This window comes from Sphaeramia orbicularis, chromosome 14, assembly GCF_902148855.1.
Source record: "Sphaeramia orbicularis chromosome 14, fSphaOr1.1, whole genome shotgun sequence".
Lineage (NCBI taxonomy): Eukaryota > Metazoa > Chordata > Actinopteri > Kurtiformes > Apogonidae > Sphaeramia > Sphaeramia orbicularis.
Window position 1 is genome coordinate 12,693,999 of NC_043970.1, and position 17,075 is coordinate 12,711,073.

Consider the following 17,075-nt stretch of genomic DNA (forward strand, 5'->3'; position numbering starts at 1 on the left):
ATAGGCCATAAGCTGTTGTGAAGGCATTCTGTCCAGCATCGTCGTCGTCATCATCTTCATGTGAACTGATCGGATTCATTTCAAATGTTATATGTAGCTTCCTTAAGACAATGTCAACAAAGGTTGTTCAAAATTTTGAGACATTAAAATTTTGGAGTTTTTTATGAATTTTTGAAATGTTAAAGAGATATACATTAGAGATATAAATATAGTTACTAATGAGCACTGATAGGAAGCCATATATGGACTTTTATTTGGGTCCATGACCTTTGACCTTGAGTGAACTTGAAGGGTCAAACTCCAGGTCACCAATGGCTAGGTTCAACAATATTCTTCTCCAAAACTACTGGTCTGATTAATTTCAAATTTTATAAATAGCTTCCTTTGAACATTGTCTACAAATGTTGTTCACAGTTTTAAGAAGTTTTGATTTTAAAATTTTGACAAATTTCTGAATTATTTAATATTTGCCTTTACTTATAATGGGCCATGTAGAAGCCAATAATATAATAACAACCAATATCGTAATAACAGCTGATAATGTAATAAATGTGCATTTTTAAAAATAATAAGCCAATAACGTAATAGAATTCCTGAACCAATAATGTAATAACTTTTGGCCAATAACGTAATAACTCATTAGCTTGAAAGGCTAAGGAGCAGCAGACAGGACTAGAGATCATTTTTACCATCAAGTTAAATAGACAAAAACATGGAGAGAGCGAGAGAGAGAGAGCGAGAGAGGGAGAGAGAGAGAGAGAGAGGGAGATTTTATCACAGTTATATCTAATAAATGAAACTTAAATATAGAGATATTAATGTATTATGATGTTATTGGCTGAGGTATTACATTTGCAAAAATTTTTTGGTAAGACAAGTTTTGGCCAATAATGTAATAACTTATTACATTATCGGCCAAAAGTTATCGGTTCAGGACTTTTATCACATTATTGGCTTATTACATTTTAAAAATGGCTAATTTATTACATTATCAGCCGTTATTATATTACCTTTTGTTATTACATTGTTGGCCTCTACAGGTCATATTTTGATGGCTTAACATGGAAATGGTTACTGATATCAATATAGTTACTACTGAGCACTGATAGGAAGTCATATATGGACTTTTATTTAATTAGTTGAGTTCTCCTCCAGTAAAAGTATCACCCACTTCTATTGGGAGATTGATCTCCTGCATCAAGACCACAGGACTCAAACATAGTGGCAGAAGCTGACAAAGCCACAAATTCACCTTGTTATTGATTCTTGATAGAACATGAGATACAGGGCCATTGGTCCTTTTTTTTTTTTTTTTTTTTTTGTAATGCAACATATGATTTACACACTCAAAGGTCTGCGAAGCAATGAATGATTTTGATTGAAAAACTACACAGATTTTATTATGTACTGGTGAAAGAATTGTTGTGTTGCCTAATTATTAAGGTGCATATGTGCATGGAGTTACATATCCTCATTATCATCCTGTCTTCTGCTTCATTGGTCAGACCATCTATGCATAGATTTATTGTAGCGCTCCCTCCAAAATTTCTCTTTCCAAGACCTGCATCTAATCTTCAGCATTCATTATTCTGTCATCTATGTGTTGTATTGTGCCTTTTATATCCAGGTCAGCAGGTAGAAAGTAAATGGAAGATGTGGACTACTTGATGACAGCTACTGGTCTATATTCATCCATTTCCACTTTTGAAGGAAAGGAGTAACAGGAGAACAGCCTTCACTTTTTCTTTGAGTTGAAGAGGTGCATGATGTGCTACTTTTTTTAAATAATTTGGAGGAGAGGATAGAAACCCCCCCCACTGTGGTCCTGGTCTGATCAGGTAGTGTCATAAATTATGAATGGATTTTTAAAAGGTCTATGTCTGACTCTTTTCCATTCTTTCCAGTGACAGCTTTTATCAAATACAGGCACTGATGGTTTCTAAAAATCACAATTAGCTTGTTTTTTGTTTTAAATTCATGTCAAAATGCCAAATGTTAGGCTTGAAAATGGTAGTCAAACAAGGTGAGCTTTGACCACTACTTATAGACAATTTTACAGTCAGGAGAAAAACCACGAAACACAAATTTTGTTGCTTTGCCTCTTCAGTTTTTTTTGGCTTGTGTTTGTGACAGAGCCATGCAATGAACTGGCTAGAACTGAGATGATTAATCGAAACCAATTATTTATTTATTTTTTAAGTTATGTGATTTTCTATTTATTACAGAGTATTATAGAGTTATAGAGTTTTATTACTTACTACTATTATTATTATTATTTTTTTTACATTGTTTGTCTTTTGCATCTTTTTGCATGTACAATTTTTCTTGCACTATAATCTGTTGCTGCCTTGACCAATCTAATCTAATCTAATCTAATCTAATCTAATCTAATCTAATCTAATCTAATCTAATCTAATATGATATAATATGATATAATATGATATAATATAATATAATATAAGCTAGAGTTGTATATTTGTTACATCAGTTGTTAGCAAATTACTAAATTGGATACAAATTTGTTGAAGATGGCAGTGCACATATTGTTTGTCAGTGTCATTTAGTTAGTTTGTCAGTTAGTTAGTTAGTTAGTTAGTTAGAGATACTTTATTGATCCCAAGGGAAATTCAAGCATCCAGCAGCAGTACACACCCTAAATACACAAAGCACAATAAATACAAATGCAAATATACAAGATAGAAAAATATCTTCTCACTATATGTACAAAAGACAAAAAAAACAAAACAACAACCTCAAGTTCAGATACTGCTGAAATAAAATAAAATAACATAAAATAAAATGAATAAAGTAAAATAAAGTAAAATAAAATAAAATAAAATAAAATAAAATAAAATAAAATAAAATAAAATAAAATAAAATAAGGGGTCCCTTGAAAAGAAAGGACAATCTGTGTTATTGTTATTCTTTCCTATTTTTTGACTGGGCAGTGTTGTGTAGTCTTGTGGTCTGTTTGTGTGGCATTCGTTTATATCTATAGATATTTTTACATATACACTTGAATAACAATAATAATCAATAGCTGCATCTCTAGAGTTGGTGACCCATCCAGGCAGGGTATACACCCTCATGAGCACCAAGCGGTTTGGTAATGGATGGAAGTTGGTGATATATTGACGAACAATGATAAGCATTTTGTAAGTTTCAAAAACAATTACTGCTGAGAGTCAGTTTGGTTCACTGCCAAAACATTTTACAGTGACTCTACAATTGATGGTTGTGATCCACAAAATACAGTGTCCATAAAGTCTCCTTACAATTTAAAACATTTATTACAAAAGCAGCCGATGAGATCTGTTCATCAGATTTGTTCTATGTACTCAGTTTTTAATCACACTGTGGGATCATGTGCAATGATTTTTCATCAATGAGAGATCAATTAGTGCAAATGTTTACTTCGACCTTTTGACTGAATATGTGTCACCACAACTGGATGACCTTCCACCAACCATCAGTGATGGATTCCAGTAGATGGTGCACCACCACACTGGGGACTGCATGTTGGTGAGTTCAAAATAAAACCTTTCCAGACCGGTGGATCGGAAGGGATGGTCCAATCCTCTGGACACCTTGTTCGCCAGATATCACTGCCCTGGATTTGTTTCTATGGGGTTATGTTAATGATATCATGTATCGAGCAAAGATAGGGGACAACAATGACCTGAGGTAAAAGGTCACTGATGTCGTTGACACCATTGATGAGTATATGATACAGCCAATATAACAACAAATCCAGTACCGTCTGGATGTGCTTTATGCAACTAATGGTGTCCATATACAGGGTGGGGAAGCAAAATTTACAATATTTTGAGGCAGGGATTGAAAGACAGTGTATGACCAATTAGTTTATTGAAAGTCATGAGAATTTATTTGCCACAAGAAAATTGACATAATAGAAAATGTTTTTATTCTATGTGTCCTCCTTCTTTCTCAATAACTGCCTTCACACGCTTCCTGAAACTTGTGCAAGTGTTCCTCAAATATTCGGGTGACAACTTCTCCCATTCTTCTTTAATAGTATCTTCCAGACTTTCTCCTAATAGTTTTGCTCATAGTCATTCTCTTCTTTCCATTATAAACAGTCTTTATGGACACTCCAACTATTTTTGAAATCTCCTTTGGTGTGACGAGTGCATTCAGCAAATCACACACTCTTTGACGTTTGCTTTCCTGATTACTCATATGGGCAAAAGTTTCTGAAACGGTATGGATAATAGTGTTAGGTATGATTATGACATCAATATATGTTTGGTTTCAAAACAATTGACGTAGTGCCTGCTGAGAAAAAACAACTAAATGTTCATTGTAAATTTTGCTTCCCCACCCTGTAGAGGTGGATTAACCCATAAAGACCCAAACCACCACTGACCACCATAAGCATCTCACATGTTTAATACCTGTTGATCCACTAATCTTATCAATACATGTAAATAATTGGTGTTAAATGCAGTTTGTCATCTTTTCATGGTCATCAGATATGACCCATTTGGACATTCAGGGGCTCCGTAGTGAACATGGAAAACACCATCATCTTCTACAACATTGATTGACCAGTAAAACCTATGAGTTGGATCAATGACAGTGGATGGAGACACTTGGTTTATGTTTAGTTAATGATAGATTTGCTGCAGAGGTAACTTTTTGTTGTTTTTTTTATGTTTTGATAAAATAACCTTTGAATTTACTATGAGTTTTCATGAATATCTAAATTAAATATAAGAAAATATATGATTTACAGTGAAAAATGCAAAATACAGAGGATAATATTATAATAAATAGTGATAAATCACTTAAGAAAGGTTAAATATAGAGAAAAAATTATTTGGGAACTGACATAAAAGCAACACTGGGTCTTTATGGGCTAAATGAGGCAAAAGAACAAAAAAAACAAAAAAAAACAAACCTTCAATATCTACTTTTCATTTTGTAATAATTTCTACAGATTTGTCTATTCCTTTGCTTTTGTAATACATTTGTTAATTTGTAAAGAGTCTTTATGGACACCCTGTATATTCAATACATGACCCAAACAAAGAAAAAATTACCAAGATTCAGGATAGAAAATTGGAAAACACTTCCAGGTGGCATTACCCTCATCATCCCCCATAAATCCCTCTTAGTGTGCTGTAAACAATTTGCACATATGATTAACACGCCAAGGTCAGTGGGACACTCTAATGCCCTGCCAATAATATGAACCAGGGAGATAACTGGCTTAGTGTTTTTCATTCTTAATTCCAAATGGATCAATTTTACAGCCAAGACCCTCAATAATAACGGTCTTTATTGCTATTCTATAGACAACAAAAGCAAGTTGGAAAATGAAAAACAAACAGCTTCAAAGTAGGTTGCAGTCGACAGCCGACTCATCACCATCATTAAAACCTGTGAGCTCCTAATAATGAGTGTCTCAGCATTAACGCGAGTATCATGGAGAGGTAATGTGTCTCTGTGATGTCTAATCATGTCTGTGTTTTACCCACAGATGAAAGGAGCTGACAGTACACGTGTCCGACTGATGATACAGTTCAATTAGAGGTAGAGGCAGAATGAGGACTAATGATGTGTACTCATCACCGCCCCGCTGTATCGACTCAGGACGCGCTCACAACGCTGGCACCCACATAAACGCATACGTACAGGTGAAAAAATATACATCACCAAGCTGTGTGTGTGTATGACAGGCTCCATTTACACAAACACACACACACACAGCGCTGATGCATTACAGTGTTGTGTAATACAGGCCTTTAGCGGGGGTCATTACTCATGAAGAGCCTTTGATGGGGTTTCACATGCAGCTGGGTCCCGGAGTAGAAGGCAAGAGAGAGTTCAATAAAGTCTTAGCCACCCCCCAACACCTTGACTAATCCCTCTAAATCACTCCTTCCTTTTATCCCCATCTACAGCTTACACCTAGCAATGCCTCTGCCCTGACAATGGCCTTATACACTGTAGATTACAGGAATTTACGCTCTGGGATAACAAGTTCTTGCAGCTTAACAGGGCATGTTAAGGTGTTTTTTTCCCTTATTTTCTTATTTTCTTATTTCTATAACCATAATCTATTGCACAGGTGCCAAACATGCGACCCGAGGGCCAAAACCGGCCCGCCAATGGTTCCAATCCGGCCCGCGAGATGAATTTGCCAAGTGCAAGTTAGGGCATCAAACTCAAAAATAACATCATAATAACATATAAATAATGACAACGCCATTTTTTTCCTCTTTGATTTAGTGCAAAAATCATTAAATTATGAGATGGGATGAGTTTGTGAAATGCAAAAATAGATATTAAAAAATTAACAATCATTTTAGTTCAGGTTCCACATGCAGACCAATTCAGTCTCCAGTGGGTCAGACCAGTAAAATTCTATCATGATAATCTATAGATACTCACAACTCCTCATTTTCTCTTTGTAAATGTAAATATTTTCATGTATTTACATTAAAATAAAGTATAATTTCACAAAAAATGTGAATAATCTGAACAAATGTGAACAACCTGAAATGTCTTAAGAACAATAAATGCAATTTTAACAACATTCTGCCTGATACTAAATGTTGTATGTATTTGTAGATCCACTGTGATCTGTAAGTTATAATGTACATGTGTAAATGATAAACGGAGAAATGATATTGTTAAAATTACACTTATTCTTTCAGTTTGTTCAAGTAATTCACATTGTTTGAAAGGACAGTTTATAGATGTAAACATTTTCATTGTTTAATTTTACTTTTGTCACTGTAAAACAGAAAAAAGTTTGGAGTTGACATTATTTATATATTATTATGTTATTATTTTACTGGTTCGGCACACTGAAGATCAAATTAAGCTGAATGTGGCCCCTGAACTAAAATAAGTTTGACACCCCTAATCTATTGAAATTCAGATAATGAGTGTCCTTATTCATACAGTACGTAGAAATAAAACTGCTGACTTTATTGTAGGCTTTATTGTTATTACACATTGTGCATCAAAATTACAGATGGTCTCTATGCAACTATATACAACACATTAACAGACATATATTAAAAGAAGTAAAATATATATATACAGTATACATAAAAAATAACGTGCGAGAGAGAGATGTGGAAATTAGAAATATACTGTATGACAAGGTACAAAAATTTTACATTTAAAAGTAGTATTAACTTCCTAAGACCCAGCTATGGGTTTTCTGTCCACATTTGTGGACGAGAGTTTCACAACTTCATACAAAAAAAAAAAAGAAAAAAACTGAAAGAAAAAAGAGAAAAGACAACTGTCCACCACAAAGAACATTCCATAAAATTTTTAAAAACTGCATCTGAAAAAATGGTTGCATCATGATGTTTCCAATATAGGCACTTATTTAAAAAAAAAAAAAAAAAAAAAAAAAAAAAGCTTGTACTTTGCCGACATTTCCCGGGTCTCAGGAGGTTAATAAAAGTCATAAGAGTTTATGACAAAAAAATAAATATAATTTGTTGTTTGGTTTTTTCTGGTTCTGCAGCAGATACAGCACAAAATGTTTCCCCTGTATGGCTGATATTAACAAAAACTGCCCACACATCTCATAGCAGGGGTGTCAAACTTATTTTAGTTCAGGGGCCACATTCAGCCCAATATGACTTCAGGTAGGTCAGATCAGTAAAATAATAACAGTGAAAAAAGTACAATTACATTATAAAAATGTCTACATCTGCAAATTATCCTTTAAAAAAATGTGAACCATGAACAACCTGAAATTTGTTTAAAAAAACAAAACAAAAAACAAACAAGTGCAATTTTAACAATATTATGCCTCCACTTATCATCTACACAAGTACATTACAACTTATATATTACACTGGATCAATAAATGCACAAAACATTTAGTAAAAGGCTAAATTTAGGTAAAATTGCACTAAATTATTTTCAGATATTTGAGGTTATTCTTATTTGTTCAGGTTATTCACATCTTTTACGAAAGCATAGTTTGTAAATGTACAGATTTGCATGTAATTTTACTTTCTTTTTACACTATAACAAGAAAAACATTTGGAGTTGTCATTACTTATAGGTTTTTATGACAGTGTTTTACTAGTCCAACCCACTTGAGACCAAAATAGGGCTTTTATGTGGTCCCTGGGGTGTTATTTTGGCATTTCACAAATTCACCCCCTGGGCTGGATTGGACCCTTTGGCCAGTCGGTGTTGGCCCACGGGCTGTATGTTTGACACTCCTGCCTTATAGAATAAATGCATTTACTGCTCAGGTTTGACCACAGTGTTATGAATTATGGAAGTCAGAGTTCATGCTATGGCAGCTACAAATGTCCCTTCCCTGTACATTTCCTTTTCTTTCCTCTGTGAAATGAGCCTTTTCCTCCCTGTATTTACATCAGTGTGATATTAATCGCTATTTTAGACGACACATTCGCATTTATCAGAGAAAGCTCCTCCTTCTGCTGCCTCTCCTTCATCTGTGTTACTGTTTCCAGAGACACACGTGTAAAACCTGTTACATTAGTGTGTAACAAGCCGTGGCTGTTATATTAGTGGAACCCCCATGTCCTCATCAGGTGTATTTATCTGGATCTCTGTGCTGTTTAACCCTCCGGTATCCCATCCATCAAGGCCCTTACTAAGCACCAAGTGTGCCTTTTTGGCACACTTGTGGAGTAATGTAAAAAAAAAATTCTCACAGTTTGTTTTTAATTCTTTTACACTTTTTTCTATTTCATCAACTTGAGCCGTAAATAAAAATACCAAATACTCAATAATTGTCACATTTTTTAACCCTTTAAATGCTGTGTTTGTAATGGAAACAAACCATTTTTTGGGATGCAAAAAACACAAAAAATTATTTTTTTTTCAAAATACTACATAAAAAGTGGATCACATATTATTTGATTTTTGCAGCCTGGCATATGTCAATGATTAACTCCAACATCGGTTAATTTGCATTATTATTTTTGGCGCTAGGTCAAATGTTAAAAAATACTAGCATCTGTCACCAAGTGTGCCAAAATGGCACACCTATAAATCAAACTATTAAATATTATATATTGATTTATTTTCTGCTCTAATTTGATTTTATTTTTGTAAATCAAAGTAAGCCCTAATCATACATATCAAATAATCATTCATTTTAATTTTTTTTAACCCTTTAAACAATCTCTTTTTATCATGATGTCAGTACATTTTTTGATGCAAAAAATACAAAATATGATTTTTTTTCAACATACTACATAAAAATTGGATTACACATAATTAGATTTTTGCAGCCTGGCATATGTCAATGATTAACAGCAACATTAACAATGTTAATAAATTAATTTAGACCCTCACCTCTGAAATGAAGCCCAGATATCAGTAAAAGCAGGATTTATGACTTAATGGCTTTCGGATCAAAAACAGTGGTTATAATGGAAGAAATAGTGCGTTTTAGGCACACTTGGGAGAGAGATGCTAGTCTTGTAATTGTCTTTTGTTTACAATGTGCAAATTTTAGTTGGTGGCCAGAATTTTAAAGATCATGCAAAAATTAACAACTTTTGAATTCTAACCTTATTTAAATTGTGAAAAATAATATGAAGTTTTTTAACACAAGGTGCAAAGTGTGCCTAAAAAGTGCACCCAGATACCGGAGGGTTAACACTGGTCTTTGCAATAGATGTAAACAATGAAGCTGAAATAATGAATAATGTTCTACCCTCATATTTTGTCTGCAGAGTATACCAGGCTTTACACTGACACTTGACTTTTAATAATCTACTTATTAGTCCGAGAGGAAAATAGTACTTTTATTGATAAAACTGTAGCTACATCTTGATGCAAACACATATGCACACAAGTGGAGCTTTACTTTTACTTATAATGGAGAATTTTTACAGAGGTGTATTTGTAATTTTAATCAGAAGATGTGAATACTTCTTCCACCACTGCGTTTAGTTGATTTTTTTTTTTGACCCACTGATTATGTGAATACAGTAAACTTACCATCACTCAGAAGTTTAACCCCATCGTACTGTATCCCAGTTGGATCCATGTGAGTCACTGGACCTGCCAGAGAGCCAGAGAACGGAGCGTTGACAAGCCCATAGTCATCACACACCACATCCACTGCCTTGTGGAGTTTATTACCTCTGTAAGACAAAAAAATAGGACCAGTGGCCCTATATGTCACCTGCATGTTCGATCAAGAATCAATAACAAGTTGAATTTGTGAGGTTGTCAAGTTCTGTCACTATGTTATCAGCTTCTAACTTGGGAAAGCAAAGTGACTCAGACCCTCTTCTGGATCACTGTCAACCTCCATCACCTCATTAATAGTAAACAGACTCCGATCAGTGGGGAGACACAATGAGGAGATTATTGATCACAGATGTTGTAGTTCAATTGTATTTACTGTTATTATTATTTGTTTGTTGAATTCAGTTTAGTTTGTTTGTTGTTCTCTGTCCACCTATAGTCTTTCTCAGTGTTGTGTGTAATGCATTACTATGTAATTACTCATCACTTCATTTGTAACCCAACAACTTTTTTCGGGTAAAAAGTAGTGTAACGTGTTACTCCTGAAAATTTGGTAAGTTAACGTAGATCCTTTTTTCAATTCGCCACAACGTTACTTTTCTTAGGGACACATTTGACAAGTGTCACGTACAATTTTTTCCCCTCAATTTTTTTTACGCCCAAAGAATTCTGTGCATGCTCCAAACTGTCGGACATGTGCAAACGCATTCTTTTCTATGTAAACATCCGGTAGTCATCCGGTAGTGAAACAACTGCACCTGCGCAATAGTCACAGGCTCTTATTTCACCTCATTTCTCTAGGTAACTAAACATGAGTTGGACAAAAATAGATAAGCCTTTATGTATTTTGTGTTCACCTATATGCCCATAAGATGTACCGAGGCAATGTTATTTCATATTGTTTGATAGGGCTTAGTGGGGGTGTTGAAGAGTAGAGTAGTCCAGTGTTCTGTTTGTTAAATTTTTTATAACAAAGAGCACAAAAGAAATACGTGTCCCCCATAGTAGAACTTTATGCAGCCCATACATGTAGGAACAGATATGTGGTTCTGCCCAAAGTCAAGCAACATAAAAGTAATGTAAAAGTAATGAGTAATGTAAAAAAAAAAAAAAAAAAAAAAAAATCTGTCAAGGGTAACTCAGTAAAATAATGGATTACTTTTTAACCATTTCATGCACACTGGTCACTCCAGTGGACAGTTATTCTACATCTGTTCTCTTGTATATTCATGGGTTTTGTTGTTTTAGTTCCATATCAGCCAACACAGTGGACGCTCATGCATCATCCCATACACTACAATTCATACCATTACTGTAACTTTTCTGCTCTTGATAAACTTGATCTGTAGTAACATGTTTTAGTGTAAATCAATTGCTAATTTTTATTAGACTGTAATTAACAATTTTCTGAAACAAATTTTTTTTTTTTTTTTTTTTTTTTGCATATCCTCCTGAGACCCAGCAATGCATTGTGTCCTCTATCGGAGATAAAAGTTTGACAGTTTAACTAAAATGCTGTCCATTGCAAAGGACATTCCATTAAAAAATCAATCAATAAAAAAAAAAAAAAAAAAAAATTAAAATGTGTCTGAAAAAACTGTTGCATTATGCAGTTTCCAATCAAGACAATTTTTTAGTGTAAAAAAGCTAAAATTGTTAATTTCCTGGGTCGGTCTCAGAGGATATTATCTCCATGAAATGAGTAATAATTCATATCAGAGTATGATAAAATGTGAGAAAACATCAGATTAGCGGCATTAAAAAGGTTTTTATTTCATACTTTTCACACAGTTTATCACTTTCTGATGATGAGTTTTAAATGCATGTTTCATTGCTTCAAAAATTAAACGCATGGTGTCCAGTTGAGTGGATGTTTTTGTAACTCCACAAAAAACAGGTTCATAAAAAAATTCATTTGCATTGTTTTTTCATGCCTAAAGAGGAATAAACACACTCAAGAAAAAAATATTGACTAAGGTTCTCATAATTCATGCATGAAAGGGTTAAAGAAGTAACTAGTAATGAGCAAAAGTTACTTTTGAAAAATAACTTCCCCAGTACTGGTCTATGTACAAGTACTGTATTTACAGCTACTGTATTCACAGAACTTCATGACGTCACAAAGCCACCACTGCCCCCTGCTGGTGGGATTAATGAAGTTTTCTGTATTTGAATCTACCACTACTACTACCACTACTACTACTACTATTAATAATAATTCTTTTATAAGTCATTCTGAGGTCAGACAGCCCCTCCACTTGCTCCAAATTTAACCAAAATGGTCGCCTTTGTGCTTTATTAGTGCTTGATTTAACCATTAGAATTTTGATTTGTACTGCTGTGGTTTTATAGATATTACAATATTTATTTTCTGGTGATGACATCACACAGCCCCTGCTTTGTTCTAAAATGGTAACAGTGGGATACTCACTGAACAGTGCTGTAATTACACGGCTTTCAGCATTCCAGTGTATTATGTTTAGGAAAAGCCCTTTTAGTTCATTTTAGTTTTAGTTCATTTGTATTATCATTATAAAAATAGCATGATGGGATAAAAATGCAGTTTCTACCCTTTATTTCAACGCAAACCAGAATGAACACAACAATGTTTTATGGGAAGCGAGTTGGTGGTAATAATGTTAGTAATAATGCTATAATTCTGTGTAGAGTTACAGCTTTTTTATCAGCACATGGCCATATGTTTATGAATGTAACCATGAGTACATGTTGTGTTTATGATGTAAATCAAAATGTCTGCACTTTTCATAAGTTCATTTTTTTTTTCATTCTAAACAAAATGTAACAAAATATGTAAAGTTAAATGCTATATTTTTCAGTTCCAGATGCCTGTTACTAAAGTAAGTAATGTAAATGTGTAAATGATTAACTGAAGACAAAATATTGTTAAAATTGCTCTTAGATTGTTCATAGATTTTCAGAATATTCACATTTTTTGTGAAAAGATAGTTGTAAGTGTAAACATTTTTCTTAAGTAATTTTATTTTTTTTGCATGAAAACAAAGAGAAAAATTTGGAGTTGACATTATTTATAGGTTGTGGTTGTAGGTTGTAAAGCTTGAGCTCTGTTTGTTTGGATAATGACAGCTAAAATAGTTGGTATTACAGTCAGGACGCTGAAAAAAATGCGGCATCAATAAAACAACCTCCATGCCTGAGACCAGAAAATGTGTGAAAAAGTGACTATTGACTCAGTACTGTGGCATGAAATGTTAGTTTGTCTGTTACCACAGAGCCAATCAGCACCCTTGTTATATCATGGCTAGACTGATAACGTATGTCCCAAAAAAGTACCAAGACAATCAGAGAGTGAATAGGTCAACCTGATCCCCAGTGGGCAGTTAGCTCACTTAGTAGGGTACTGGACTGCAATGTGGAAGATTTGGGTTTGATTCCTGGTCAGAATATCATTTCCTTTTTTTGTCAAAAGATTTTCAAATGGGGAGGGGGGCACTGATAGGTAAATCTAACACTGATATAAATCACCCACTGGGACACTGTTCAGTATGCAGAATTCCACAGGACCACAGCACTCAATACATTGAACTGACACAGAACTGAAGTCACATGGCACACTACAGCATCTAACATGTAGCTCCGCCCACTTTCTCCAACCTCCAAAGCAAAGAACACCATAAACCAACATATAGAGTATTTAGAACAATAATTCCTATTCTGTACTATTTACTATCACTACTTTGTCTTTTCTTCCATCAACTGCCACAGTTCTGTGGTAGCAAAATGTACAAAAGAATGCACTGAAGTATACTCCATGTATCACCACAGTACCATGGCAACAAGAGGCTAATGAGTTCATGGAACAGTATCCATGACTGACTCTAGTACAAATGCTAACATTTAACTGGCTCTGTGGCAATAGACAAACTGATATTTTGTGCCACAGTACTGTGGCAGTAGCCATTGCCTTTTTTTTTTTTTTTTTTTTTTTTTACCTTTATTGCCTGTTGCCACATACATGCAACATACCCAAAACTCTCTCTACTTTAAGTGCTATAGTCAAATTAAATATTTCCACTTAATTTAGCATCTACTTGAACGCAAAAACACACATGATATATTTTTTAATATACTTGTATATAAATTCAGACGAGAAGAGGTTAAGGTGTTGTTGATATGTATATTGTATCTGAGGACAATTTAGTGTGAAATGACACCTAAAACTGTTAGAGGAAAATGTTTGCACCCATGCACGGTTCCTTATTAATCTCTGTCTCTTATATTAATGTAGGTATTTGTAGTGCATTGAAATAAAAAACAAAACAAAACAAAACTATTTACACGGTAATAGGATTTGATTAATTATAAGTACATAAATATAAATTCATATTTCATTGTAGATGTTAAAACATTATTCATATATATACACAATTGAGTAATTCTTTTTATTTTCATTCTAAAACTGTACTTCTGTAATAACATGATCATGGTCCTTTAAGAGCAAGACAAGAAAAGAACTCATGGGTAATAGAGTCAGTGCATTGTTGTCTATTCGTGCAGAAACTTAAAGAATGCTTGATGCAAACCGAACTGAGGACAGTAATAAAAGTTGCCCAAAACAAAGAAGAACGTGAGTCGGGTCGTTCATTTCAAGGGTGCAACATATTTCTTTATTTAACAATAGATGGTGAAACACAACACAGTCATAGGAAAAGTCGAAATGAGGGAGACTTCAGTAGTTTATTAAACCATCATAAATCACAACTGAACATGAGTCTTCAGTGTTTTTTTTTTGCCACTGGCAGATGAATTTGTGGCCAGTCATCTGAAGCATTCGTATATAGAAAGACCAGACTCACCTTCTAGAGTTGAAAGCTCCACATCCATACACATCACATGCCCTGACTCTGTTGTTGTGGTGACCAGCACAAAGGATGCTCCAGGCTCCAACTACAGACACAGTCAATAATCAGACATTCAGACCCAAAGCAAAGTGACAAATTATTTCAAAACCAAGTGCTTTATTCTTCTTCTTCTCATTATTCACTGCATTTAATAAAAGATGCTCTATATTCTTACAAAAATATAGCTATAAAACCTCTATTCAAAGGTAGTGTTTTCTTAGACATGAAGCGAGTTCAGCTTCTTTTTGTGAGACGTGAACTGAAAACATGAGAAATTTTAGGGATCACTAAAATATTTATAGTATATGTATTTGTATTTTCACATCATAAATCATGTGTAATATCAGGCTATTATTGATTGATTCCTGAATGATTCTTACACACATGAAGAATGAGATGTAAAAGCTTTGCACATTTGTTATTCAATGTATTTGGAAGAAGGAAACACAGAACATTAACCCATAAAGACACTGTGACCAAAAGTATGTACTGAACTAAACTGTTGATCCACTAATTTTATCAATACATGTAAATAATTGGTGTAAAATACAGTTTGTCATCTTTTCATGGTCATCAGATATGACCCATGTGGATGCCATCACCCTCTACGACACCGATTCACCAGTAAAACCCATGGAGTTTAATCAGTGACACTTGTTTTTACGTTTAGTTATTGATATCTTTGCTGAAAAAGTCACTTTTTCTCCTGTTTTCTCTGTTTCTAATATAATAACCTGCAACTTTAATCTGAGCTTTTATGAACATCTACATGATCAGTAAATTAAACACAGGAAAATACCTAATTTTTACTGAAAAAATGCAAAATACAGAGGATAACTTTATAATAAATGGTGATAAATCACTTAATTAAAGTTAACAATAGAGAAAAAAAATATTTTTGAACTGCCTCAAAAGTAGCTCTGGGTTTTTATGGGTTAAAATAGAAGAGAGATTAGTTTTTCATTTCCAAATCAGTCAGTGATAAAGTATTTTTCATTTTCCTGGCCAGAAACAGCAGATACAACAAAATTGTCTTTTTTTGTCATTGTGAAATAGAATGGTGAAATACAGTTACAGATTCTGATTCTGTTTTCTATTAATACTGTCACAGAACAGTCTATTTTGCTCCTTATCTCTTTCCACCCATCTGTGGTGCTGTAGGAGACAAAATGGTAATTTTCCTAGACTTCATATTATTATTAAAAATAAAAACAGCTCCTTTGTGGCCATTTTTGAAAAAAAAAAAAAGAAAAAAAAGGTCCCTCTAAAGTCACAATATATTTTGTGTCCTGTTCAACATGAATCCATCCAGATCATCACACCACCATTAAAACTGCCCTTATAACCTCTGCTTATGTGCCTTTGCAATTAAAGTGTCAGAAAATGTCTTTTTTGCCAATTGTTTTGCACCTTTGTCTTCAGCAAGAAATTAACTTTCAATATCTGGACGTTAATTATCATTATTCTAAAAAATTAAATGCTTAAAACTGTGTGTTTTCGTAAAACAGGGGAAACATGGACTTGAAGTTTTAAGCATATTTATTGTCAGAAACAAATAAATGTCCATAATCAAACTTTTAGAGATTGCAGAAATAAACCTTCAACTATTTTACAACTGCTCAAACCTGCTTGTTGGTCTTAAACATTCAGTATCCATATTACGGAATTATATTTTTTGTTATTTTCAGGTGTTTCTTTTTTTTTTTTTTTTTAGCCTGTGTGGACGTCTATCAAACAGTTCCGTTCTACTTGTGATAGAGTTCCACATTGCAGCCCTAAATCAAAAAATTATTGTTACAATTTTCCACCATCAAAGCTTTGTTTCCTTAATTTTGCTAGAGAAAAATGTGGAGTTGTCATTATTTATAGATTATTGTGTTATTATTTTACTGGTCCAGCTTTGAGATAATATTGGTCTGTATGTAGAACCTGAACTAAAATGAGTTAGACACCCATGTTCCAAATTAAACGCTTGAGTTCTGTTTGTTTGGATAATAACAGTTAAAATCATTAGTGCTACTGTCAGGGCACTGAAAATAATGTGGTATCAATAAAACCATGCCTGAGACCAGAATTTATTTATTTATTTATTTATTTTTTATTGCATGTTGTCGCAAATATAAAACATACTCAAAACTCAATGTATTTGATGTGCTATAATCAAATTAACAGTCTCCA

General features: G+C 33.7%; 1 protein-coding gene across 1 annotated transcript in view; it reads right to left on the reverse strand.

Annotated features, from left to right (window-relative positions):
- The window catches only part of LOC115433264 (leukocyte cell-derived chemotaxin-2), a 34,860-nt gene that overhangs the window by 5,508 nt on the left and 12,277 nt on the right, over positions 1–17,075 (reverse strand). Inside the window, exons 4-5 of the mRNA XM_030154577.1 lie at positions 14,853–14,943; positions 9,985–10,130 (exon numbers count right to left, since the gene is read on the reverse strand). Of these exons, the coding sequence (XP_030010437.1) occupies positions 9,985–10,130; positions 14,853–14,943 (237 nt within the window). The remainder of the gene's footprint in view (positions 1–9,984; positions 10,131–14,852; positions 14,944–17,075) is intronic.